Genomic DNA, 27,520 nt, shown 5'->3' on the forward strand with positions numbered 1-27,520 from the left:
TTGGTTAAAATTTGGGAGGGTTAGCTGTTTTCAGAAACTTTTTTTTTTTATTTCTGTTATTGTCACTTCAGCTTTTGAGTGATCTTAGTTGCGGCAGAATAGACATGGATGCTCTGGTTCTCAATCCCTTAAACTGACACTATGGCTACTGGGATTCTAGGGCAGGATGTCTTATACTTATCTGAAGGCAGCCTGTTTAAGTCTTGAAAGCCTACTACTAGAAAAAGTTAGCGTCCTATGGAATTGGTTTAAAAGATTTGCTCAAGGTAGAGGCCTTTTGTCTGGTTCTGGTTATCTAAGATTCCCTTTTGTCTCTTGTATTGTCAAAGCTACCCCTGGCAACTGCAAAATTTTACTTAAAGGTGAGGAGGGCCTCAGAGTTGTAGGCCCTGATAGCCAGCCAACTTTCTACCAGAGTCTGCAAAGAAAAGGTGGTTCTGAGGACTCCAAAATTGTGATATTGTACTGGACTTTCATCTTGATCAGTCTGTTACTGCCTGTTTGTGGTGTGTGGATTTTTTTTTTCTTCCCTCACTTAATCCCTCCAGGGGATGTGAGGTTACAGAATATGGATGTCAAAAGAACAAATGGTGACTATTTAGGCAAGCTGAAGCCTTTTAAGAATCAGACTTCTTGGAGCCTTTAGACAAAAATCTAAGGGTCACCTACTTCGCTCAAATGCCTGCACTGGAATATTAGATTGTGTTAGAACACATGCAAATTTACATGTTAAACAAGATTTCATCCCAGGGTTAACAATAACTAAGGCTGTAATTTAGTCACGGAATCTGTGACTTCCAAAGACCTCTGACTTCAGCCAGTCCTGGCTGGCAGGGTGGACCACTGGAGCTCCCCGTTGCCGCTGCCAGCAGGGGGAACCGCCATCCCAGCTGGCAGGGCGGACCCTGAGAGCTCCCTGCAGCTCCCAGCCAGCCGGGGGGACCCCGAAGCTCCTGGCAGCTGCTGGTGGCAGGGGGAATCCCTGAAGCTCAGAGCTGCTAGCAGAGGGGGACCTTGGAGCTCCCAGCTGCATGCAGCTACTCAGGCTCCCCATTTTGTCACAGATGTTTTTAGTAAAAGTCCAGGACAGGTCATGGACTTCTATGAATTTTTCATTGTTGCCGGTGACCTGTCCGTGACTTTTACTAAAAATATCCATGACAAAATCTTAATCTTAACCTTAATAACCAGTCGATATGCTAAATATGACAGTCTTTACCTGTACTGAAGCTCAACATTTTGTCAGTTTATGGTTCTCAAACTTTAGCAACCCAAGGACCCCCATTTTGATTTAATTTTTTTCCCACTGACCGCAAGTGCCCCACTCAGCCCTTTTATAGCTCTAGGTATATGGGGTTTTTTTTGTTGGTTTGTTTTTAAGGTCATAGGAGGAGTAGTTAAAAATAAATGGATTAGTACTTTGCTTGAGGAAAGTTTATTGAAATGTTACTTTTGCACTTGCTTCCATGTCAGCTTTTACACTTGGAATTCCTTATACTTGTGTGTGCGCGCGCACACAGATACACACTCTCTCTCTCTCTCTCTCTCTCTCTCTCTCTCTCTTCTTATGCAAGGCTTTCCTTCGATAACCCAACTTCAATCTGTATTGTGGGTGAAATCCTGGCTTCACTGAAGTAAAAACTCCACCAGAGAGGTCCTTTGGGGCCATCTGCCTGTCCCAAGTCAGGATAAAGGAGGAGGGTTGGGCATGGGGCTAGCAACTCCACCTCGTAAAAAATCAACCTGCTACAGAAACGCCAACAATAGAGACAACAGAGACTTTTACCCTGGAAAAAGAACGGTCTTCAACTCGAAGATGCATGACGCTGGGTGGTAAAAGCCATGAGGAAGCCACTAAGCCGATTACCCTTCTTGCAACCAGGAGGATTACCATAGGCACATGGAATGTGAGGACCATGTACGAGTCAGGAAAGACGGCGCAGGTTGCAGCAGAGATGAGGAGCAACAATCTGACCCTATTAGGCATTAGCGAGACAAGATGGACGCAAGCGGGACAGAGACGACTGTTGACAGGAGAGCTGTTGCTGTATTCAGGACATGAAGAGAGCGACGCACCCCACACACAGGGAGTAGGCTTCATGTTGTCCAAGCAGGCACAGAGAGCACTGATTGGTTGGGAGGCACATGGTCCCAGGATCATCACAGCATCCTTCAGAACTAAAATGAAGAGGATTAAGATGAATGTTGTTCAGTGCTACGCTCCAACTAATGACAGCGAAGAGGAGGACAAAGATTATTTTTACAACAGACTCCAGAAAATATTAGAGATTCTCCCAGACAAAGACATCATCATCCTTATGGGAGACTTTAATGCCAAAATTGGACCTGACAACACAGGATACGAACAAGTCGTCATGGGGACCCACGCTCTGGGAGAGATGAGTGAGAATGGAGAGAGATTTGTGGATCTGTGTGCACTTAACAACCTGGTCATAGGAGGTAGCATCTTTCGTCACAAGCGGATCCACAAGAGTACCTGGGTATCACCAGCAGGCATGACAGAAAATCAGATCGATCATGTCTGCAATAGCAAGAAGTTCAGAAGATCCTTGCCGGACGTTAGAGTTAGAAGAGGAGCAGACGCGGCGTCTGACCATCACTTAGTGGTGGCCAGATTGAAGCTGAAGCTGAAAAAGAACTGGATAGACACGTCAGACAGAAGAGTGAAGTGCAACGTCAGCCTTCTGAAGGACCATAAGACCAAGGAAGATTTTGGAATGACGCTGAAGAATAAGTTTTCAGTATTACAGGATCAGTCTGAGGAAGAGGAAGACAGTGTACTAAACAGATGGCAGAAAGTGAGAGAGACACTTAGGTCAGTATGCCAGGAAGTGCTTGGAATTAAGAAACACCAGCAGAAAGAGTGGATCACAGCAGAGACCTTGATCAAGATAGAAGACAGAAAGAAGAAGAAGGCAGCAGTCAATAACAGCAGACTAGAGCAGCAAAGGCCAAAGCTCAAAAAGAGTATGCTGAAGCCCATAGAGCAGTGAAGAGGAATATCAGGAAGGACAAGAGAGAGTATGTGGATGAACTGGCAGCAGAAGCGGAGCAGGCAGCATACAGCGGTAATATGAAACAGCTGTATGATACTACCAAGCGACTGTCTGGAAAGTTCAGCAAGCCAGAACGTCCCGTTAAAGACAAGCAGGGAAAGTCTATAACAGGAATAGAACAACAGATGAACAGATGGGCGGAGCACTTTGAAGAACTCCTGAACAGACCAGCACCACCAAATCCACCAGATATCAACCTAGCCAACGAGGACCTCCCAATTAATTGCGATAAACCAACCAGAGATGAGATCAGAAAAGCCATCACCATGATGACGAATAGGAAGGTGGCTGGACCTGATTACATCCCAGCAGAGGCCCTGAAAGCAGACCTGGATACTTCAGTGGAAATGCTGTACCCCCTCTTTGAGAAGATATGGGAAGAAGTTATTCCGGTAGACTGGAAAGAAGGATATCTCATCAAAATCCCCAAGAAAGGAGATCTTAGCAACTGTGCCAATTATAGAGGAATCACACCCCTGTCGGTGCCAGGGAAGGTCTTCAACCGAGTCCTCTTAGAGAGATAGAAGGATGCTGTCGATGAACAGGCAGGTTTCCGGCAGAATAGATCATGCACGGACCAGATAGCAATGCTTCGCATCATAGTCGAGCAGTCTATGGAGTGGAACTCCTCGTTGTACATCAACTTTGTTGACTATAAGAAAGCGTTCGATAGCGTGGATCGAGAGACCCTCTGGAAGCTCCTTCGGCATTATGGCATCCCAGCAAAGGTGGTCAACCTGATCAAGAACTCATATGACGGTATACACTGTAGAGTGATCCATGGAGGGCAGCTTACTAACAGCTTCCAGGTGCAAACTGGAGTCAGGCAAGGATGCTTGTTGTCACAACTTCTTTCTCCTTGTCATCGATTGGATTATGAAGACATCCACGTACGAGCGTAGGAACGGAATCCAGTGGACGTTGTGGACCCAGCTTGATGACCTGGACTTTGCTGACGACCTTACGCTCCTTTCGCACAGTAAACAGCAGATACAAGAGAAGTTCAACGTAGTGGCAGCCACGTCATCACAGGTTGGCCTCAACATCCACAAGGATAAGACCAAGATCCTTAGGATTAACTCCACTAGCAATGACCCAGTCACACTGAATGGAAGCCCCCTGGAAGAAGTGCAGTCCTTCACCTACCTAGGTAGCATCATCGACCAGCAGGGTGGCACAGACGCAGACATGAAAGTAAGGATTGGTAAGGCAAGAGCAGCCTTCTTACAGCTCAAGAACATCTGGAGCTCCAGAGAGCTGTCTTTAGCAATAAAAATTCGACTGTTCAACTCCAATGTGAAATCAGTCCTACTGTATGGAGCTGAAACCTGGAGGACAACCAAAACAACCATCAGGAAGATCCAGACCTTCATTAATAGCTGCCTCAGAAGGATTCTCCAGATCCGCTGGCCAGACACCATCAGTAACATCCACCTCTTGGAGAGGACCTGTCAACTCCCAGCAGGGGAAGAAATCGGAAGGAGAAGGTGGGGTTGGATAGGACAGACACTACGTAAGCAGCCAACTAACATCACCAGACAGGCACTGCTGTGGAACCCCCAAGGCAAGCGGAAAAGAGGCCGTCCAAGAAACACCTGGCGACGTGACCTTCAGGCTGATAGCAAAAAAATGGGCTATACCTGGAACCAGCTAGAGCGAATGGCCCAGGATAGAGGACTCTGGAGATCTGTGGTTGGCGGCCCATACCCCGATTGGGGTGATGGGCGTGAGTGAGTGAGTGACTGAAGTAAACAACCAAACTTCTGTTGACTTCAGTGTACTAAGATTTTACCTCATGTCTGATCTGTCCAATTTTAGATTGTAAGATCTAGGGGTAATAACATATATGTTCTCCCACCCCTCTAGTGGTTAGGACCCTGGTAGTTAGTATTCAGCAGTAGGGAACTAATAGTTGGTCTTTCTAAAATAACCATTTAGTCTGTGATTTTAATTATTCTATTGTGAACTGTTTTTTTTCTCTCTCTAGTTTTCAGAATACATTCAAGCTCAGGTTGATTCTGGCAAAGGAAAACTAGCTCCTGGCTTTGACTCTGCAAAGATTGTTAAAAATATGTTCACAAATCAGGACCGAAATGGAGATGGCAAGATTACAGCTGAAGAATTCAAACTGAAAGACCAAGAGACCACAGAGGGACATGATGAACTGTAAAACAAAACAAAAAAAGAACAGTGTGTCAGTGTGACACAGTACTGTCACTGTGTGTGTACTGGAAGTTTAAAGTACTGTATGTGTGTGTTTGAAGGGATGGTATTTGGGAAAGGTGTTTGCACACATGAAGAGTTGTATATATGGTGGTGTATGTGGAGTGGGTTATTACACAAGAGAAGGTTTTCAGCTAGAATGAGTAGTTAATTACCAAAAAAAAACCCATTAAGGGCCTCAGTGTGGGATTTATAAAGTGATTGAGTGTACTGACAAACATGGTTGTGTGAACAATATGGTTAATTTTTATGCTTAGAATCACGATTTTATTATTGAATGATGTACTTCACTTGGTTGGATGAAAAGTACAAAATATACAATTTTTTTTTAGTTCTTTTAAAAAGCCTTTTTGTATTTAATTATTCTACAGGTATGTAAATAAACAGAAAAACGTGTCCCACTAGCATACTTGCAAAATAACAAAATTGCTGCATTAACAGATTAGAGAGTTGCTGGTAGTATCCCTTTTAGAAAGCATGTATTCTTTTCAATAACTGAACAAGCCTTTTTAAGAAACACCAGTAGGAGCTATGATTTGCAGATTACAAACAAATACATTATTAAACATACCTGTGAATAAAATGAATCTTTTAAGTTGTGCCCACGTATGTAATGATGGGTTTTATTTAACTGAACACTTCACTCTCAGAGAACTGTTAAGGCACTGTCAAGATATGAATACTAAATTTTGTATCCTGTCTACTGTATGTTAAAGCAGGTCCAGTCACCCAGTTGATCTGTAAATGTAGCAAGTTTTTTTTTTAATTGAACAGATCAAATAAATAAAATTAGATTAAATATTCTGTTTTCTGGAAAATGTACATGAACTTCCCTCGACACACAAAGCATAGAAATACTTCCCTAGTCATAGAATATAAAGGGAGGTGTATGTTTCCATTCTATGCTTTGAATTGAGACACATGCTTTCTTTGATCTGTACATGAATGGTGCTAGTTTTACCCTTTCTGGCACACTCATTTGAAAAACTGCTATTTTTAATTAAATATTTGTATTTTTTTCCCATTACAGAAAATGCCATGAACTTGTTGGGTTTGATACATGCTTGATAATTCTTTTGTTATATTGTATTTTTTTTTCCCCGCTGAGGGGTGGAGGGCTTAATATCGCTTGATCAGAACAAGTACCTTATACACACACCATATGCAAGATTGCTATCCTGAATCTATGTACAGTTTCATTATTGGAACTAAAACCCTTATGAGAACACCTCTTTGGGCTGAGAGTAGTTAAGTAAAATAATTCAAACTGATTAGCTATAACATTTGTTTTGTACTTCAGACTTTCCAAAAGCCTTTATTAATATGGAGTTTCTTAAAGCAATCATACCATCTTACCATTAGCAGTGGCTGTTCAAAATGTGCTGTGAAGTTTGCTTGTACTGAAAAATAAACGCAGTTCCTCTAACTTACATTAATAGGGGTGGGGTTTATATATAAATGTCCCCATGCCCAGTGAAAGCCAGACTACCTTTGTCTGTCTGAGGTTTTGCCTTTTAGTGCTAGGACCCTAGTTAAAATGCTGCTTCAAGGAAATCCTGACTACTTAGATATGGACTAATTTTAGCCCTTTAATGCCTGGTAGAAGATCCTAGATATTAAGTTGGAATGTCATACAAATGGCCCTTCAGAATCATTAGCATCTCAGCAAAGCAGTGTTTTTGTGGCAGGTTTAGTTCCTGATGTTGCATAGAGTTTCCGCCTCTGTTCTGTTTCAGAATACAAAGATAGCTAATTGTAACTGTAGTTCAAATATACTGGTTTTGTATGTTTCACAAAAGATGCCTTTGGTACACAGGAGCTACAGAGCAACTTTCAAGGAATCAGGGCCCATTGGGCATCCCTTTTTGTGGCACTGAAAATTGAGACAATTTTGCACACCCAAACAACTCATCCAGTCGCACAGTGCTAGAACCCTGAGGAAGAGGGGAAGGCAGGGAGCTAGTCTGAATGTACAATGAGCACAGCTTAAGAAGTTGGTGAGTAACCTTTAAGAATCATTCTACACATTTCCTCTGCAGTTGGTCTTGAAAATTCCAGTTAAATGAGAATGGTAAAACTGCTCTGCAAATCTAGATGCCAAGTAGGGAGCAGGACCAGATGAGTTTGTACAGATATCCAGATTTTTGTAACCGTTCCATCAAAAAGACAAGTTGTCATTTTAACCATAGTAAATGGAGATCTGAGCCCCTCACCTACTAAGAAGCAATCTTGTGTTGTATTCATAGTCAGCCCCATGGCAATGTCTCACTGAGTTTAAACTCACTTACAGTATAACCACTCTTATTTAGTGTCCTCAATTAGGTGTTCATGCAACTTTCTAATTCAGGCTGAATCAGCAGCAGCATTCTAAATGTACCTCCGAAGGGGGAGAAAAGGGGAAATACTGGTTTTGCATGAAAATTTAGTTTAGGAATTTGGAGCATGAATAAACTCTTCCCCTGAAACTTGAATAAATAAACCATGCAGCTATCTAAGTTATAAGAACTAAACTAATTTTTAAAATATTGCTGTTTAAATTATAGGCTCAGTTTTTTTTTAAATGAAGCATTTCAGCACCTGACAGGGCTCTGGAGATAAGTAGTCTGTGGACAGTTGGCTGGTCATACAATGCTGGTTCTTGTTTCTAGCCAACAGAATAACTTGGAAAAGGAAAATGGAAGTAGATAGTAATTTTTTTCCCCCAAAAAGCAAAAAATACATGTGTGAGATTTGTGGGTGCCACAGCAATGTTAAGAAATTACTCCTGAGGGGAAGTCTGCACCACGCATACGTGCAGAATTCATGTCCCCAGCAGATTTTTTTTTCTCAGAATATACTTTCTGCTGGAGAAATGATACAGTTATGCCTTTCACTCACCAGGGACTGCTGTGCTGCCAGAACAGCAGGCAGCCACCTCTGGTCAGGAGCAGCTAGCTGGGGAGAGGAAGAGGCTGTGTTCCTCACAGTGCCTGCGCATGACTCCAGGGGAGGCAGCAAGGGATATGGAGGGAATTGGACAGCATGGGGCACGTAGGGCTGTTGGGGGGGGAGACACACTGGGATGGGGGTCAAATGGGAGTGGGGGTACAGAGCCGCAGGGAGAAGAGGGGGTGGCTGAGTGAGGATGCAGGGCCAAATGGAGATGGGGATGACTGAGGGGGGGGGGTGCAGAGACATATAGGGACAGGAGCAGATGTGCCTGAGAGGCTGGGGTCAGCCAGAGTCTCCATGGGAGAGGCTCCCCAACAATCTTCCCCTGCCCCCCCAAAAAAATCCTGTTCCATTTTTCTCCTACCCATACCCAACAATTCTTCAGGTTCACATGCAGGCTTCTCCCCAGCAATTACTTCCCTCTCCCTCAGCTCCTCTGGTACCCCTGACTCCACCAAGCCTTTTCATTGCTTCTGAGGGGGAAGCATGTGTCTGTATTGTAGTTTAAATGAATTATTGAAGTACTGTACTAATATGCCTAGTAAGGAATCTATTTGCCAAAAACCATTTTCTGAATCTTTTGTTTTCTGTATCATTACAGACACATATGCTGACAGGTATATTGAAATAAATTACCAAAATAATTGAAGCAGGTGTGATTATATTGTGTTATTTTGACAAATAAAATATGCAGTATTTTGCAGAATTTGAAAATAGTGTGCAGAATTTTTAGTTTTTGCTGTAGAATTCTCCCAAGAGTAAGTGATCATAGAAGGAAAGTGTCAATTTATTATTAACATGCAGCCCTCCTTATGGAAATATTTTTGAATCCCTCATTTAGCATGTACTCAAGGAAAGAATGGTTACTTACCTTACAGTAAGTGTGTTTTATTGCAAGGGTGCAGAACATCCAACAATTTGTGGTTTCTTGTACCTCTCCCAAAAGTAGGTCAAGCTTCTGCCATGCATTTTAATATCTTGGAGCCCCTTAAATAAATAAGTCGACTGGAGAAGATGGTGAGGGGTTCACTGCCTCAGCCAGGGATGAGGAAATTGCAGGTGAGATGAGTTGTTCTCCCTTGTCTGTCTGATCTTTGTCTCTAGTATCTGAGGCTGCTTTAGTTGACCTGCTTGGGAAGATCTATATTGCCTCTTGGGAGAAGGGGAGTTAGTCCTGGCAGAGGGGCAGTAGCTGCTGGCTTGCAGATATGGTATTGCATATCTTAACCAGCAGCATTAAAGGGTGATAAGCATGTGGATATAGATTGGTGGGACACAATGGAGGACACGAGGTGGCCTGTTCTCAAAAAATCCTTGCCTTCTCCTTTTGAGAGCAGTTTGTGTTTCTCAGTGTGATCCCAATGGAGGGGAGATGAGTCCATACTGCACATCAACAAGGAGGATGAAAAAGAGTACACCTCCTCCAATGGTGGGGCTACGCTTTCAGGCATGCTGGGATGCTCTAATGTTCACTCTAGTAGGGAAATGAGTCAGTACTGAGGTCTCTATACTACTAGGCCCATAGAAATTGCTCCACACTGTATGTGCGCTGTGCCAATAGGGACTGTGCTAGTGAACAAGATATTCAAAAGAAAGGGTGGTCCATAAGTTTAGTGGGTACCAGAGACGCATGTTTAACAGGCACCAAAAGGATCTAAGTCTGGCCATTGGCTACCCTTTGCCTGTTGTGTCAGAGCCAGGGTGACTCTTGTGTTTGGATTTCATAGGCATGACAAGGGTAACCAACATCTGAACCTGACTGTGAAGCTGTGCTCCTTCGTACACCTCTCAGGGGTCATCAATGCCAGAATTGAAGTGAACATCTAGGATCTCTTGGTTGACAGAATGGGTGCGCTTGGGGTAGATTTTTGAGTCACTGGGGCGCACTGGAAAGAGTGATGTGATAACTGAGGCCTACCTACATCCTTTTGCTGTCTGAAGGCTTGTAAGAGAAAGTTTTAGGCAAGCCGCTCTAGCTTTTTGTTTGATTAGAGAGAGCATATTGAACATTGCTCAGGAATATCAGTGCCCAGCTGTCAGCAGGCACTGAAGTGTTACACAAGGAGCAGGTTTTTAACCCTGGAGGTTTTGCTTCTATCCTACCACTGGATCCCTTGTCCTTGTCTAGCCTCTAAGCAAAATATCTGATTGTTATTTGACACAAACAAATTTAAAGACTGCAACTCACTCCTGAACTAATTAACATTACTAACACTAACAGTCCCTAGAGATGCAGCAGTGGTAAGAGAACAGAGCCTGCTTTAGATCTGCTTTACTCCTGGGTGCAGACAGATGCAAGGACACCTCAGGAGTGGCCTCACTGACACTGCTGGCCAAAACAATCCAATCCTATGTGCATGGGGCACATGCACATGAAAAGTGGAATCTGTATGGCCACTCACTTCAAGAACCACCTTCACTTTGTGGGTGGGGAAAAACAGTGACTGCCAACTCACTTATTGTTGGGGTTGAATATATGCAGCAACTGAAGTGTTACAGTTACTGGGCTTACATAGCTGCCAGTTTGACAATAGGTGAACAGCATGGTTAATCCTGTGAAAGGAGGATTTACATAATGAACTGTAATGGCACCACTAATTAAACTAAAACTTAGATTCACAAGAGATGATTAATAGGATAAAAGAAGGTATAGATGTACACTATTTGTCACTGTAGAGGTATTTAGAATCACTGTTATAATATGGGATGTTGTTTACTATGTATAGAGCAGTATAAAGAATGAAGCCCTGAAAGTGGGTTGATGTGCTAGTTTATAAAATTATCCGCACAGTACTGAGTAGTTTTCTTTGACTCAAGTGTAGTACTGATTACACCAGAAAAGCAAGCTACCTGTGTAATTCTCCCACTGCACGGCTGAAGGGTAAATAAATGTTAAAAGGTAACCAAAAGAGCAAACTGTATTTTACAGCCTTCCATGGGAGATTTTTTTGGTAGTTATTCTCTAAAGTTGCTGCACAAAACACCCAAAGCCAATCAAGTATAGACTTTACAGGTGACTAACATTTAACTTCCAACTGTTACTGATAAGGCAGTGCTATTTAGTTAAGAGTAAACTTTAGCAATTTTTTTAAATCAGTGATTTGATGTAAAGTGATACTAGAGTCCATATATAGGAACATTTTGCCTGAAGCATGATATCTTTATGTTGTATCATTTTCACCAGGAGGGAAAAAAAATTATGAAAACTTGTACTGTGAAACATTAAAATAACCACTGCTCTCAAGTGCAACTATGATTCTTGAAAATAGCTGTCTGCATGAGAGAACTCGGGACTGTACAAAACGCAACACAGACCGCTGCACATTACCTAATCACAGAATCTTTACATCTTAAATGTTACAAAATAACTCCAGTTTCTAAAACACCCTTCTCATATGCATGATTAAAAGAACAAACTAATGTCCTCTAAGCAGTAAAGTTAATCACACCTGTTAAAACAGAGCAGAGGTGAGACAGTGAGGGGTGGCATAAGAACAGTAAAGCTTCCAGTTGACAATGGACGCTGTATATTACTTTTAGATACCAAAATGATCAACATTTTAAAATTAAGAATTACAAGAGTTCAGAAAACTATGAATAATAAACACATCTCTAAGATAGCACAAATGTGCTCTTCTGTCCAGTTGTCCCATTAGGAGAAGTAGAGTGACTTGAGGATGCAATTTACAGGATTTTCTGTAGGATGGAATTGGCCACATCCAAAGATTCATCTTTTACCAAAACAATATCATAAGAGTCCATGTATTTTTCCAGAAGCTCTTCTACCTATTTATCAGCATGAAGGGGGAGGAAGGAAGAAAGAACACCCAGTTAACAGGTTTTAATGTAGAAAAAAGTCAGCCACCATTATAAAATTATATCCAGTTTTCCTTCTAATTATCAAGGTGAAATACGCATATCCACTGCTACTGAGTGTTTGAGTTCCATAGTTTGTGGAAGTGAGACTAAAAGCAAGTTAAAATTCAAACCACTTTATTTAAAAGTATGTATAATAGGCATTCAAGTATACATGGCGTTTTTTTCCCCCCAGTATACATTTATGGCAGGCTACTCAAGACTTCATGCATAATGATGATGTCAATGAGTAACAAACCAGGTTGAAACTTGTCTCAGCTCCATGAAAGGAAGAGGCTGTGGAATTTGGGAATGGACTTCTATTGTGTCATTAGTGGATGAGAAGAAAATACAGGCAGTATTTTACACCCAATGAATGTGGTATATATTTCAACTTGAAATGCACCTTCATTTTAGAAGTGTCTTTTAGTTTTGCAGTCAAAGTCTTGGTCTCATCCAAAGTAGGAGAAACTAAAAGCAAGAAACTATTGCAACTTTGGAAAGACACAGATGTAGGACTGAAGGAAGAAGGGACAGGGTTTAAACAAAGAAAGAATCACCACCTATAAAGATGATTGATTACTTGATAGCCTTTTCCCAGCTCCAGAATTTCATATCCCAGCAAGATAGCTGCTCCAGAAGTTCCAGTAAAGATAATACTAAAGGATGGGGGAAAGTTAAGCTTGTGCTTTAACAAGTCATTGGTCAGAAGTGAGGAAACCCTTTGAGTGTCAACTCTTTGGAATACATTTGAACTGTAGAAGATACTAAAGAGGTAACTTTAATAGGTACTTAAAGATTTATAGAATGTTTTTATTTTGCTAATCCACAGTATGTATGATTAGAAGGAAATATCCTAGCCCAAATGGACCAACATGTAAACTACTTACTTTATCATTTAGATAGCCAATCTTAAGAATGTGTTCAACATTTGCTACTCCATCTGCCATAGTTAAGTCTCCCTGTGAATCTCCAAGCAATATGATGTTGCTGTTGTCTTTTAACTGTTTGAAATACTCTGTGTTCTTCAAAGCGCCATCATGTTTGTTATAAACATGAATCAATTCTCCTTTAAATCCCTTTAACACACCCTATAAAACAAATGCTAAAAGTTATTTCTAATGTTATGAGAACAGATTAAATTTCAGTGACATTTGTACATTTTATCTTGGGCAAATATTTATTCTTTTAATCCTCTTAGGTTTTATGCAAGACTCATTACGATCAGAGAGCAGAAGCATTGCTAAGCGGCTAGACTGCAAATCAGTGATCTGTCATGAGCCAAAAGGTAGGATACCATTGTGCTGCCCCAGGAACAGCCCACAAGTAAGCTAGCAACCGCCTTGGTGATGTTATCTTCTATTTGCTTTGTGCCTAGGACACAGTGCACCTTCTCCAAATGGCAGGGCAACTGGCTGCATCTTCTGCATTAACATGCTCATTTAGAGTGTGGTGTTATGCTGTATTATATGGGTAATACCTACTTTCTCTCTCTAACTACCCCCTTCAGCTCCAGGAATGTAGTATTTCAGACTTACATTCTCATCAAAATCCATGAAATTGGAAACTACTTTGACATTAGAATGGTAGACGCCAGCCTGATGGATGACTTCCTCTAGAATGTCTCCAATCCCAGCAGAAAATATGAACACAGGAATATTATGTTCATTGAGCTTATCAAAGAAGTTCTCATATCCTTCCCTGCAGAACAGGATGTAAATACAAGATAAAACACAGAAAAAAAAAATCCCAAAACATGAAAGGTAAATTTTCAAAGAACTTCATGGGGAAAAATGTGAATTTTCCATAGGCATTTCACTGTATTTATGTTTTCACAGTTTTTTTTTTAAGGCCAGAATGGACCATTATGATAATCTAGTCTGACCTCCTACAAAACACACATCATAGAAGTTCACAATGTAATTCTTGCATTGAGCTGTAACTTCTGATTTAACGAGAATATCTTTTAGATAGATAGCCAATCTTGACATAAAGATTTCAGGTGATGGAGAATCTACCACATCTCTAGGTAAATTGTTCCAATTTATTATGGCTGTCAAATTATTAAAAAAAAAAATCAAGAGATTAAAAATATAGTCAATTAATTGCAGTTTTAATTGCTCTGTTAATAATAGAATACCATTTAATTAAATATTTTTGGATGTTGGAGGGCAAGTGTGTGTGTGTGTGTGTTCGTTCAGCATGCTGTCTCTTTAAGCACTGCACTCACTAGCCTGAACACTTGCTCAGACAGCAGATCTGCTGGCAGCTCCTACTCCTAACCCAGAGGCAGCAGCACAGAGTCCAACCCCAGTTCAGCGGAGACTAGGTACACGGACTAGGGGATGGGGACCAGGGCCGTCCTTACCCATACGCAAAGTACACAGCTGCGTAGGGCACCAGGAAATTGGGGCACCAAATTTCCTGGTGCCCTGCGCAGCTGCCTGCTGCTCCAGCCCCTGCTCCGCCCCTGCCCCAGCCTCACCTCTTCCCGCTCATGCTCTGCCCCCACTCCCGTGAGCTCTGCAGCATGGTTGGACGTGCATTCACCGGCAGCAGGAAGTGCAGATTCTGCCGTAGCCGTGGTGCCAGTGGGTGCTGGGGAGTGGTTCCCCACTGTCCTCCAAGCCAGCCCTGACCCCCCCCTGCCCAGAAGGCCTGGGGACAGCCCCTCTTCCCTTGGGGGGGGCTGAATAGGGCCCCAGAATAGGTAGGGATGGCCCTGATGGGGACACCCCAATATCACCCTCCACCCCACATGCACAGGAGAGAGGAAGCTCCTGGTCCCAAGCAGCTTGGCCAGGGGTGGCTCCAAGCTAGGGGTGGGGGAGTGTAGAAGAAGCAACAGCTGCAGACAGCAAAGCAACGGTGGGAAGAGGTGCCCTCCCCCCTAAGTGTGGCATCCTGCATGGTGGTCCAGCCCACCCTGCTCATGAGCCAGCAGCAGACAGGCTCCCCTTGTTCCCAGCTCAGTAGTGACCAGGATCGTGAGTGGGGGGAGGGGGACACCTCGACATCAGCTCCCTCTCCTGCTGTGCACAGGAGACAAGAGGCAGGCTCCTGGTCTAGAGCAGTTTGACCAGAGGCGGATCCATGGGGAGGTGGAAGAGGAGAAGAGAAGAGGCTGGAGCAGGGTAGTGAGTGGAGAGGAACCCCCTGAGCATGGCACCCTGGTGTGGGATCAATGCTCATTAGAAATAAATGCATTAATTTATTTTAAATTAATTGCATGCTTCAACTGCGATTAATTGACAGCATTGTTAATTGCCCTTACTTGGAATACGGTGCAAACTCTTTTTTTTAGTCTGAATTGATCTAGTTTCATCTTTCCACCTTTGGATCTTGTTATGACCAAAGGGCTCTCTAACTATCTGAAATCTTCTCTCTAGATATGCACGATTAAGTCACCTCTTAACCTTCTCTTTGTTAAGCTAAATAGGTTGAGCTTCTTTAGGCTCTCTCTGTAAGGGCTTGGCTACACTTGCGAGTTACAGCGCAAGAAAGGAGCCCTGGGCACACTAGCTCACTCCCATCCACACTGGCAAGACACAGAGCGCTCTGACTCTGCGGCTACAGCACTGCTGGTGCTCCACCTTGGCAAGTGGAATAACATTTGCTGTGCCCCCGCTGGAGCGCCATGGCGCTAGTGTGAACGAGGTGTTGCATTACCACACTCTGACCTCCAGAAACGTCCCATAATCCCCTTAAGTCAAGTGGCCACTCTTGTCACTGTTTTGAGCTCGCTGTACGAATGCGGATATGCCCTTTCAAAGCTCCGTTTCTGACAGCTGGCTGCAAGAGCTGCTAATGTGGCCACGCCAGTGAGCTTCCAGCTGAGAGTGTAAACACTCAGCAGTGTTTTCCCTACTGTGCTCTTCGAAGGCTGGTTTAACTGCCAGCCCTCTACAACTGCAAGTGTAGCCATGCCCTAAGACAGGTTTTCCAGCCTTTGAATCATTCCTGTAGCCTTTTCTGAACCCTTTCCAATTTGTCAACATCTTTTTAAAAGTGATATCAGAAGTGGACACAATATTCCACCAATGGTTCAACTAATGCTGTATATCACTTCCCTGCTTCTATTCTATATGCTCCTGCTCGTACAACCAAGTATAGTATGTTATAGTTTATGTCCAAATTCTGAAAGTGTTTTGTGATAATGCAGATTCATGCAGCTGAAACTCGTTTATACACGTGCACAGATGCTGCAGTGCATTTCCCTTTAAAAGACGGGTCTTAATATAATGCTTTGTGGTTAAAAAAAGTGTTTTTTTCTTATCTGATGCAACAATAAAAAACTGTGAAGAAAACTATCCAGTATCATAAGCAAGAATAAATAAATCCAGACAAATTAAATTCTTGCATCCTAAGGCTGAATTTAAAAAACAAACAAACAAACAACAAACCCACACATTCCAAACTTACAGCCAGCTCTCTCAAAAATCTCTTTGGAAATGCTGATAGAAAAGCACAGAATATAGAAAAAACACTGGAAAAAAACAGTAAGCACACTAGGGGCAAGGATGCTGGTTATTAAAACTTGTCTCTCTTCTTAGGGGCAGAATAATATTCCACTATTATTTCAAAAATATAGACATTCCTAAATTGTCTTGTTGCTACCTTTTGTTAGTATTTCACATACAAATGTAGGGAGATTTTCAAGGGCATAAAGTCAAGTGCCTAAATCCCTGTGGTACTTTTGACAACCTTTCCTGTACATATCTCTAAGAGGCAGAAAGTTCATAGGAATAACAGCTATGTAAGATATCATGTCAGAGGTTGTCTGACACAGTAGAATATTCGTAGTTTAAAATATCTCAAGTGTTCATTCTAATACATCTTTCTATCATGTTAATGTATTTTTCAGATGCAAAATAGACATACAAGTTATGTAATATTCACATCCAATTTCTTCTGAAACTATTATGTATCTACAGTTTTCAACAAAAATGGTTTCCTGATATATGAGCAGTAAGCATAATGGCAATAGTGTAGAGTCCATGGAAACACTTTAAACTGATCTGACACTCAAAGAATCTTACTTGAGCATAACATCAGATTCCCTCACGATTTCTGCAAATTTATCCTTCTGTAAACCTTGTTCAACAAGTAAAGTATGTGATTTATTGTACCTAGGAATAAAAAAAGAAAAAAAGTCAAACTTCCATTGCTTTAAGGATTGTAAGGTTCGCATTTAAGTCTTTGAATTTCATTTGCCTCTAGAAGCATTCTACATTTAATTCTTTGTAAGCTTTTTAAGATGATCTACTAATGCGAGAAACTCTAAAAATACCCTATGACCAAGTTATGATTAAATATGTATCCAGCCAAAACATGGGGAAATGATATTTAGTTTTTCAAATTAAAATTAGTAAATTTGTTCACTAATGTATCATTGAATTTTGAGGAGGAACACGTTTACATTGTTCAGAATGCCACAACTGAGCAGCATCAGTAATAGCAAAAATTGGGTTTGTGCAACACTCCACAAAGAGAGGTGAATTAAATTAACTGAATTAGCAATAGGTTAACTTTAGCCCATATAGTTTAGAAAGACTTTAAAAAAGTTAAATCTTACTTCATTGTGAAAACTGTAAAAAAATAAACCCTTACCATTCAACTATGTAAGGATATTTTTCTTCAATGGTAAGATCAGGGTCAATTTCAATAGCATAATATGTTTCTTTCAGCTGCAATAACTGAAAAGAAAACCAGAACTTAAGATCTTTCAATTATAAAAAAAGCATTTAGAATAATCACTTATGTCCAACCTCCATGCTTTGATCTAAATATTCAACTCAATTTATCTGTGATTTTTATATTTACATTATTAGCTGTTTGTAATGGAATATGAAATGCTTTATATTGTATTTTTGTATGCTTATGTACCGAGGAGTGCAAGAAGTTAGTTTATATACATAACAAAGATAAAACATAAGTACATTGTACATTTTTTGAAACTAGATTATTTCTGGTTTTGATAGGAATATAAATATGCTTACATTATGCAGGGTTAACAATTTGAGGGCTTGGCTGGTAAACTCCTGACTCCACTGAAGTCAATGAACAAACTCCCACTGAATTACAGTGGAGCCAGAATTTCACTCTGTTTCTTACAGTGCAGTATAAATCAGATCACACTAGAACTAAAATATAATGTGAAATGAATCACTGTACCAGTGACCCATGGCTAATGCATTTTCTGGTTACCTTTTTCCGACATTCTTCTGTGATGAGCTTACAGTTATCAATGACATCTGAAAAGATTATTAAAAAAAAGTCACAAGAAGTTTTATCTAAAGGACTGAATTTCTCTCAAACTTTTTATTTTCTAATGCTGAAGAGCAATGTTGGAGCATGTGGTACTATACCACAAGTTTGCTCACAACTGTTCATACCAGAGCCCACTAGAATGCATACTCGTCTTTTAAGAGTTTGAAAAATAATTAGAAAGAAAAAAAAACACAAAATAAAATACTGATGTCCCTTATTCTAAATTTTAAAATTGAAAAGTTTCTCAACATATTATTGTAGCCTGACAACTTTAGTAGCTCGATTTCATTAAGACACATTACCTTATTTCCTCTGCTTTAAGAGTAGGGTAAAGTGTAAATTTCCCAGAGCTACAGGGGGGTTTAACCATGTGACTCTTGCTAATGTCATTGTTATAACCCTAGGTAACTCTAAAAATGCGTAACACCACATACACAACCCTGTAAGCAATAAAGTCTTCTTCAGCAACTCTAAATTATTAATGCAGAGATAACCCTACTGGAGTTGTACACTGTAACTTCAAGTCTGAGTAATGAGATTTGATCTCTTACGATAGACAAACACTGATTGAGAATTGTTTTAAAGTGGAAAGCAACTAAGAGTCTAAAAACTCATTTATTAGACTGTACAACTCAAATAAATCAAGTGCATGTGAAGTCTCCATATAGTAGGGGGAAAAAAATGGAGATATACCCATCTCCTAGAACTGGAAGGGACCTTGAAAGGTCATTGAGTCCAGCCCCCTGCCTTCACTAGCAGGACCAAGTACTGATTTTGCCCCAGATCCCTAAGTGGCCCCCTCAAAGATTGAACTCACAACCCTGGGTTTAGCAGGCCAATGCTCAAACCACCGAGCTATCCCTTCCCCCAAGAAAACAAGAAAGAAAAACTACATGCAGTAGTTAAAAAAACCCAAGCACACACACTTCATATAAAAAGTACTCACTGTGACATGTTGGACATCTTTTTCCATTGTAAGAAAATCTACTCAATGTCATATCAAAATCTGTAATGATCTATTAAAAGAAAAAAAGTTATAAAACAGATGCACAGTAAAGTTAAATGCCTAGAATCTGAATGATCATTACTGATAGCTGTGAAGACAATAGTTACCACAAGTCTCCTTATAAAGACTACTGAAATACCTTAGTGTGACTATAGAGAATTAGAACAACAATAATCACAATTATATAATATCATATTATAATTAGAGTAACTCCTTAAAAATAATATGCTTTTGCATCTTGTCCTGAAGTTATCCTTTTAGTATCCAGAGTTTGGACATCTCCTGACTTGGCTACTCACTATTTAATGACATTAATGGAAAATGATGAAGTTATACATTTGAATTTAGGAGGTTTACTGAGTTAGTTCAACAGATCTCCCAACTTTGAAGACTTATTGAAACTTGGCTCCAGTTATACACACATTTCCGCTTTCCGGCCTAGAATAAAACAGCATGATTGTTTGTTCACATCTTTATCCTATTTTTCACCTGAAGTTTGGCAGCTCCACCTTTGATGAGTCCACAGATGATTTCTTCTACTCTTCCTGGGTCCTTGATATGGACAGTCTTCTTCTGAAATTCTGGCATCTATAAGAAACAGAACAGAGAAGGAAATAAATTATAAACTAAAATATAGACATTTAACTGTTAAACATTAAAGGGCAGGTACTACATATAAAGACTTCTGCATAACATTGAGTAGGATAATGGAGAAGTTTAAAAACAAAACAAAACCCAAAAGCCCTGGGACTGCTAGTGGTCCCCAAAGTGCATACAATCTCTGTTCATTCTTTTTAATGCTGCTTCCTAAATGATTTCTCCTTTCCTCTCCTCAATTAGTCACTCCCCACTTTCCACCATCACCCTATGTATCAACTGGAAAGTAAGGGGTTCTAAGGAAGAAGAGAAACAAGAAATGCTGCTGCTGCAGCACCACCTAGTGGCTGCAGTAAGGCACCAAGTAGAAAAAGTTGGGTTTAAGAGTGCTTCGTGTGTCATCGGGTGCCCTTAAGACTGATGGTTTTATCATGGCTTTTCGTTGTTCCTAAGATGTTCAGTTCACTTATAAAGACTGACCTCAGAATCCACCTCATAACTGTGAGGACTGTGCACAAAACATAACTTGTTCTCCCAAGGTGTGCCCACAGTAACCCATACAGGGCATTCTATGACACATTTCAGTACTGCTGGAATTGATGTAAATTCAAGGAAACAAAACTCAAGATGGTACTGTTAAGAGACGGCACAGAAGTTTTGCACATTAACTTTTGAAAAATTGGAAGGACTGAGCAGTCTTACTGGCAGAGTTGTCACCTTATTCAGTTTTGGAGGAGAGGAAGAGACAGCTCACAAGAACTTGACTTTTGGGAGAGGGAAAATACAGTAAAAGTTAATTCATTTACAAGTTTTCATGAGTCAGTACAATGCTCCAACTGTATGGGTTGCACACACTATTGGGGAACATTTATATTCAAATCCAAATCTAGTTTCAACTGATAACCCCTTTAGGACATTTGCAGGTTGTCTCCACTGCCAGTGATAATTTAGGTTAGTGTCTACAGTACCAATCAAGTTGTGGTAGTCGGTCATTCCAACCAGGTGACCCAAAGTGCTTCATATATATTTTGTTATGATTCTAAAGTTAGTAGCAGAAGCTGAGGCACTGCTTACACTGTTGCTCTTACCCTGTGAATTCACTGTTCACTGCCCAGCATCATTCCTACCATGCCAAATCCTTTTTCTTGCAAAGTCCCTATGCACCACCTATCACCTGCGCAGTGATATCACCTGCACCATCTATCACCTGCATCTGAGGCCTTCTATAACCACCATGGGGACTATGAGATGTAACTGGCCATGAGTTAATGTTTTCATTCACTGTTCAAACACAGCCTGCATCAGTTCATGCTTGGCACATTATCTTTGCTACATAAAAGCTAGAAAAATGTTTTTTAAAAGGAGCATAGATTCTCAAATAATTGATGGGGCTACCAGAGAAATTCTTATTTGGTGACTGATGAACATCAATCTAATAATGCAACACTGATCTTTCTTCCTGTTCTTGACACTAATTTCTCTCATACTGTACCCTCATATATTTAACAGACTCTGAGGGCTCATTGATAAGTCACTATGGAAATAAAGCCCAAACAAAACCAAAAAAACTAACCTTCTTAACAGATCTTTTGTCATTTTCACCATGATGAAATGCTATTTTGTTCTGGGGGGATAAATCCTGCAAATGCTGACAATGTAACTGACAATTAAGATGGCTCTTAGATTTGTATTTAGACTGACTGAAAGCATTATCCTCTACTGCCAACCTTCAAAAAAATCACAAGATGCTGTCCCCAAACCGCACTGTATCCAATTTGCTTTGTGCTTAGTCTAAAGACTTTAAATACAATGGAGCCTCAAATAGCTGTTAGGAGGGTTACTCTCACTCTGCATGCCTCCAGCTTCCATCCAGGACACAGCACACGATCCATTGTCTACAGCCAAGCTTTATGATACAACCACATTTGCTCCAATCCCTCAGACAAAGACAAACACCTACAAGATCTCTATCAAGCATTCTAAAACTACAATACCCACTTGCTGAAGTGAAAAAAACAGATTGACAGAGCCAGAAGAGTACCCAGAAGTCACCTACAACAGGACAGGCCCAACAAAGAAAATAGCAGAACACCACTAGTCATCTCCTCCAGCCCCCAACTAAAACCTCTCCAGCGCATCAAAGATCTACAACCTATCCTGAAAGATGATCCCTCACTCTCACACATGTTGGGAGAAAGACCAGTCCTCGCTTACAGAAAGCCCCCCAACCTGAAGCAAATACTCACCAGCAACCACACACCACAGAACAAAAACACTAACCCAGGAACCTATCCTTGCAACAAAGTCCGATGCCATCTCTGTCCACATATCTATTCAAGTGACACCATCATAGGACCTAATCACATCAGCCATGCCATCAGGGGCTCATTCACCTGCACATCTACCAATGTGATATATGCCATCATATGCCAGCAATGCCCCTCTGCCATGTACATTGGCCAAACCGGACAGTCTCTACGAAAAAGAATAAATGGACACAGATCTGTCATCAGGAATCATAACATTCAAAAACCTGTAGGAGAACACTTCAGCCTCTTAGGTTACTTGATAACAGACTTAAAGGTGGCAATATTGCAACAGAAAAGCTTCAAAAACAGACTCCAGTGAGAAACTGCTGAACTTGAATTGATATGCAAATTAGACACCATCAACTCAGGTTTGAACAGAGACTGGGAATGGCGGAGCCATCCACAAATTGAATTTATTTCCCCATGTTAAGTATCCTCACATCTTGTCAAAGTGTCTGAAATGGACTATCTTGATAATCACTTCATAAGTTTTTTTTTTTCTCCTGCTGATTATAGCTTGCCTTAATTAATTAGCCTCTTGAGTGGGCAGGGCAACCCCCACCTTCTCAAGTTTCTGTATATCTATCTATCTTCTTGCTATATGTTCTATTCTATGCATCCGATGAAGTGGGCTGTAGCCTGCGAAAGCTTATAAGCAAATAAATGTGTCAGTCTCTAAGGTGCCACAAGCACTCCTGTTCTTTTTGTGGATACAGACTAACACGGCTGCTACTCTGAAACTCTTTCTTATTTTAGGATTGAAGAGTTCTCATTCTTTCCTTCTGCAATCATTTTTCTGCCTCTCTTGGGCCGCTCTCCCAATCTCCATTAGTAATTTATTTTCATTCTTCTGCTTCATGTCCCACAGTTCTCTCCTACCCATATTTTTCCTCCCTTTCCTCTCACTTGCTCTCTCAATCTTTCTTCAGGACCCACATTCCCTGGGCTCTCTCAGTTTTCAAATCATATAGCTGAGAGGGCAGATTAGTTTCAGTTTCACTGGAAACAATGAAGAAATGGTCATCTCTGTTACTAGAGGCAGATCACCTGCAAAGACTATAGGGAAGTTGTATTCACCTTAAACGAGGTCAGTCACTTTTAATGGAACTGAAAGCAAACAGGAAATGTCAGCCATTTTGAATAGAGCACTGCTACCAGAAATCAAAAGATCTGGAGAAACTTTGGGGAAAAAAATGCCCACCTAAAATTGAGACTTGCAATAACATCATAGTACGGAATTGTTGTCGTAGATTAACAGCAACGTACGAAGCAAACTACAATTTTTTTTCCATGGTTGAAGGCGCTTCTCAGAAGTTAATAAAAATTTCAAATACATACTGAAGTCAACTCTGCTATGTGTGTAGGATTGTACAGTGAAAGCAAATTACAGGTAAAATATTTCAATACTGGTTGAGAACTGGTAGAACTCTGCACTGCCACTCAGGTGACAAAAATCCATTTCCAGTTGCTCGTGCTACAGGTTGGTCCCGGGTGGGAATACTGCCAAGACAGAATGCTCATATTCTTTTGTAGGAAGTTACAACTGTCTTGTTTTGCTCACAAGTGATCAATATGGCTCATGAAGTTAGTTTTCGTGAGCCATAACAGTGGGGAATGTCACTGTTAACACACACATACACACTCACCTCATTCTCAATTCAGATTTATTTTTATGTCGTTTCAGTGTCATATGCTGTTACCTTTGTGATCACTACATAACCAAGAAAACTGTCTAGACTTGACTGCAATCCAGATACATTTGTTTTGTACCATCACCCACAACACTTAAAATTCTGTTGAGTAGTAAGTAAGGTGCCATTTTTATACAGTTGCATTTCAAATGAGAACCACTCTTTATGCAGTGGTGCAGGCTAACTCAGCATCTGGACCTCTCTTGTCCCTTTTAAATGAATGGATATTCACAGTGTTAGATAATCTGAAAGTTAAATTAGGAAAAAATAAAGGATGGCGAATCATTAAAGTTCTGAGAAGAACACAGTAAACTCTTAATAGAAAATGCTCATCAAATCTGTTGGTTAATCAAGAATCCTCTCATGAGTCCTTTGAGAGTCACACCAGAGTTGCATGTATAATTCAGATATAGAAGAGTATTCACAAGAACTATTGTCAGTACATCAGGTGAACTAGAGTCATATGGTATGAAACAGAAACCATTGCAATTTTCAACTTTTTCTGAAGCATTTTATAGAACATATTAAAATTCATTTTGCAGTTTGTGGATTGCTGATAGACAAATCTGGAATGAATGGGTATTTTTATGCCTGAGCAAGAGAATTCCTACAGTATTTGAAAGAAACGAGTTCCTCAGCCTTGATCTGTGGTTCTTTCACTCCAGGAATCTGAAAGTTTACTCACCTCTGAATCCTTCCATTTCAATTACATAAAATGGATGTGCGTGTTTAGAAGGGAGGGAAATGCAAAAATGATATAATTGTCCTACGCAAGTAGTATTTCAGTCATTATTAGGCTGGCTTAGTTACTAAGAAGAGAGGGAATGATATCGGAGAAAGGTACATTTAAACGTCTTTTTAATTCCCAGAAATTTCTCTGGGCATAATTTGAATATCTTGACACTGATATTGCTTTGCTTTGGACTAAACCAATTTCTTTTCTGGTTTCTGAAAATACTTTAAAATGCTATGTTTATTTTTTCTGCCAAAAAGACTGTTCTAAAAGAAGAAAATGTGATTGTTTCAGTGCATGACATTTTCAGCAAGCATTTCTGAACATAAAGAAAGCATCATGCCTCATCTATGTTGCAAAGTGGCTTACCTCACTCACTGGTACTAATTGATGCTGAGAACTTGTGCTGTTTCTTTAGTTCCAATATAGCTTCTACATGAGAATCAAGGAAGAAAGGCAGATTCAATACTCAATATTTCAGAACAAAAGTGCCACTTCCAAAGAGAGGACAACTCACATTAGTTAATAAAATACAAATCCTGTAATGTAGATATTTTCACACGCAGATGCAGGCCTGCATCATGCGTACAATCTGTGTCCTTCAATAGACTGGAAGTTTCTGTCAGGCAGTGTTATGTTAGATCTTTAAATAGTTGAAACCAACGTCTCTACTTATGAAAAAGCAGTGAACTAATCACATACATAATAAGTGATAATTTAATTACAAATAAGAATACAACAAGCTATTACATTTTGACTAACATATGTTGACCATGGAATTACTTTAGTTTTATGTGTCCTTTTAGTACATTTTAAGTGCACTACTTTTTTATTAGTGATCACTAGCTTCCTATTAGGTACTATAGAGAAAAGTATGTATGACTTATACTTCAGTACCTCCCCCTCATGCTCCCAACTATGGAGCTTATTGTTTTTTGCTGCATTTGTGATCACGTTCTTCATAGCCGGAGTAGATAAGAGAATCCAAGTTGGGAGGAATTCAGAAGACAGACAGAAACGAACTAACGTAGGAGTGCAAGGTAAAGCCCATAAAAAAAGTCACGTGAACACAGAAATTCTGAATTAACTGTAACCACTTAGAGCATTCCTAAGAGTTAGCTCAATATATACAGGCCCATTAAAAAGTCTGACATGTTGGTTGGTTGAAAAAATAAGATGTACCAAGAAACAGAGAACACTGATGGGCAATTCTATAATTGATGGTACATCACCATCTTGAATCCTGTGTTCAGTTTTTGTCACCTTGTCTAAATAGAAAGCCTAGAAAACAATGAAGATCATAAGAAACCAGGGACTTCAAAAGGATTAGAAATATATGAAGTTTAAAGTAAGCTTTGTGGAAGTAGTCAGTTAGGCACTCCTATTAAACCCTTATAATAAAGATGTGAATGAAGATCCACAGCCCTGGAACATTCTATAGAGGATATGCAGAAGTTACTGCAATAGCCCATCAAGATACAGTTATCTTTGGAATAGCGTGTAAAAGAAGGTGATGGTGTTGAAAGGCAATTCTGATATTGCTGAAACAGATTGTGTGTCTGCCTGCATGTTGATGAATGAGCTCTAATTGACAGTGCAGATTCAGAAAACCTTCAGCCCTATAGAGCCATGGTAGGAGACAACTTGTATAAAGAAGATATGGAGACAAGTCCTGAGAATAAGGGTAACAACTTGCAGGACCATTCAATACTTGAGATCTCACACATGGGTGTGTAGTGAGAGAATTATTTAATGAGTGAGTTTAAAGTTTATTTAATGTTTAATTTATGGAGCATGATGCTCCTGGTCTTTTGTTTGTTTGTTTTTACATAATGTCCCAGGTATTTATATATATTATTCCTGTTTTTTTCATCATTACTATTGTATATAAATAACGTACATTACCCTGGTAGAATCTGGTAGAGAGGGGTAGAGAGAGAAACTAAAATTAGATCTGATCACAAAGTTCATACTAAATTTAAAGGACAAAATGCTGGTTCCATTGAAGCCAATGAGACCAAGTGTAGGCTTAAAAACAGACTCCAGTCTGCCTGAAAAGCAACAAATAGAAACAGTGCTTCTAGTGACAGTTGCTTTGTTACATTACAAAATCTAATTAAAAAACTGGCAGCAGATAATTCAAGATTTAGGGAAAGAGAGAAAGAGGGAGAGTGTGTGTGTGTTTGTTATGAAGTTCTTAAAAATACAGGGAAATCTAGAGAGCTGATCCAGGAGATAAGCGATAAAATTCATTGTAAGTAGTGCCAACCTGACAATATTAGTGATGTGTTCATCCATCTAGGCTGTTTGACGGTTATAGTAGGGAGAATGTTAAATTTGACTAGTTTTGATGTATTGGGAATTTATATTCCCAGATATTGATCTTGTTTGGGCCTATATAAAAGGGTAAAAAAAATCATTAGGGTACAATCCTCTGCACAAGTGCCTCTGGCTTATTTAGGTTTTGCTTGTAACTGGGAGTGATCCAATTTTATCAAAAATTGGTTCAAATCTACTAGTTTGGGAATCGAATGCACAGGATAAGTAAATATCCCGGTAAATCATCCTCCAGGCATGATTGTCAGTTTCCTCCACCAATTCCTTTTTCTGCTTTAATAATACGACACTCTATTATAATTATCTGAACAACAGAGTCAGACACATCCCTATTTTGTGTCCTGAGAGAACAAAAAGTGGTAGTAGTTTTCCACTAAGAAATGTAAATATCTGTGGGACTGTGCAATTTCCTGATTTTGACATTGTCCTTCTAGGCCACATTTAGTTAAGGCCTCTAACACAATAGACTATTATACTTGGTATATACTAAT

At 40.2% G+C, this 27,520-nt stretch overlaps 2 protein-coding genes across 6 annotated transcripts in view; one reads left to right on the forward strand and one right to left on the reverse strand.

Annotated features, from left to right (window-relative positions):
• Positions 1 to 7,038, forward strand: part of FKBP9 (FKBP prolyl isomerase 9) — a 40,805-nt gene extending 33,767 nt beyond the window's left edge. Inside the window, exon 10 of the mRNA XM_030551337.1 lies at positions 5,065 to 7,038. Coding sequence (XP_030407197.1) covers positions 5,065 to 5,247 — 183 coding nt within the window. The 3' untranslated portion in view covers positions 5,248 to 7,038. The remainder of the gene's footprint in view (positions 1 to 5,064) is intronic.
• The window catches only part of NT5C3A (5'-nucleotidase, cytosolic IIIA), a 42,693-nt gene continuing 21,562 nt past the window's right edge, over positions 6,390 to 27,520 (reverse strand). For 4 of the 5 annotated variants that reach the window (XM_030551339.1, XM_030551340.1, XM_030551342.1 and 1 more), the window contains 8 exons: positions 19,852 to 19,950; positions 19,303 to 19,372; positions 18,294 to 18,340; positions 17,697 to 17,782; positions 17,126 to 17,215; positions 13,625 to 13,787; positions 12,977 to 13,177; positions 6,390 to 12,017 (listed from right to left, as the gene is read on the reverse strand). In XM_030551339.1, the coding sequence (XP_030407199.1) occupies positions 11,916 to 12,017; positions 12,977 to 13,177; positions 13,625 to 13,787; positions 17,126 to 17,215; positions 17,697 to 17,782; positions 18,294 to 18,340; positions 19,303 to 19,372; positions 19,852 to 19,950 (858 nt within the window). In that variant the 3' untranslated portion in view covers positions 6,390 to 11,915. Of the gene's footprint in view, positions 12,018 to 12,976; positions 13,178 to 13,624; positions 13,788 to 17,125; positions 17,216 to 17,696; positions 17,783 to 18,293; positions 18,341 to 19,302; positions 19,373 to 19,851; positions 19,951 to 25,061; positions 25,125 to 27,520 lie in introns of all 5 variants that reach the window. The other variant, XM_030551344.1, reaches the window with a different exon arrangement.

The sequence above is a fragment of the Gopherus evgoodei genome, chromosome 2, assembly GCF_007399415.2.
Source record: "Gopherus evgoodei ecotype Sinaloan lineage chromosome 2, rGopEvg1_v1.p, whole genome shotgun sequence".
Classification (NCBI taxonomy): Eukaryota; Metazoa; Chordata; order Testudines; family Testudinidae; genus Gopherus; species Gopherus evgoodei.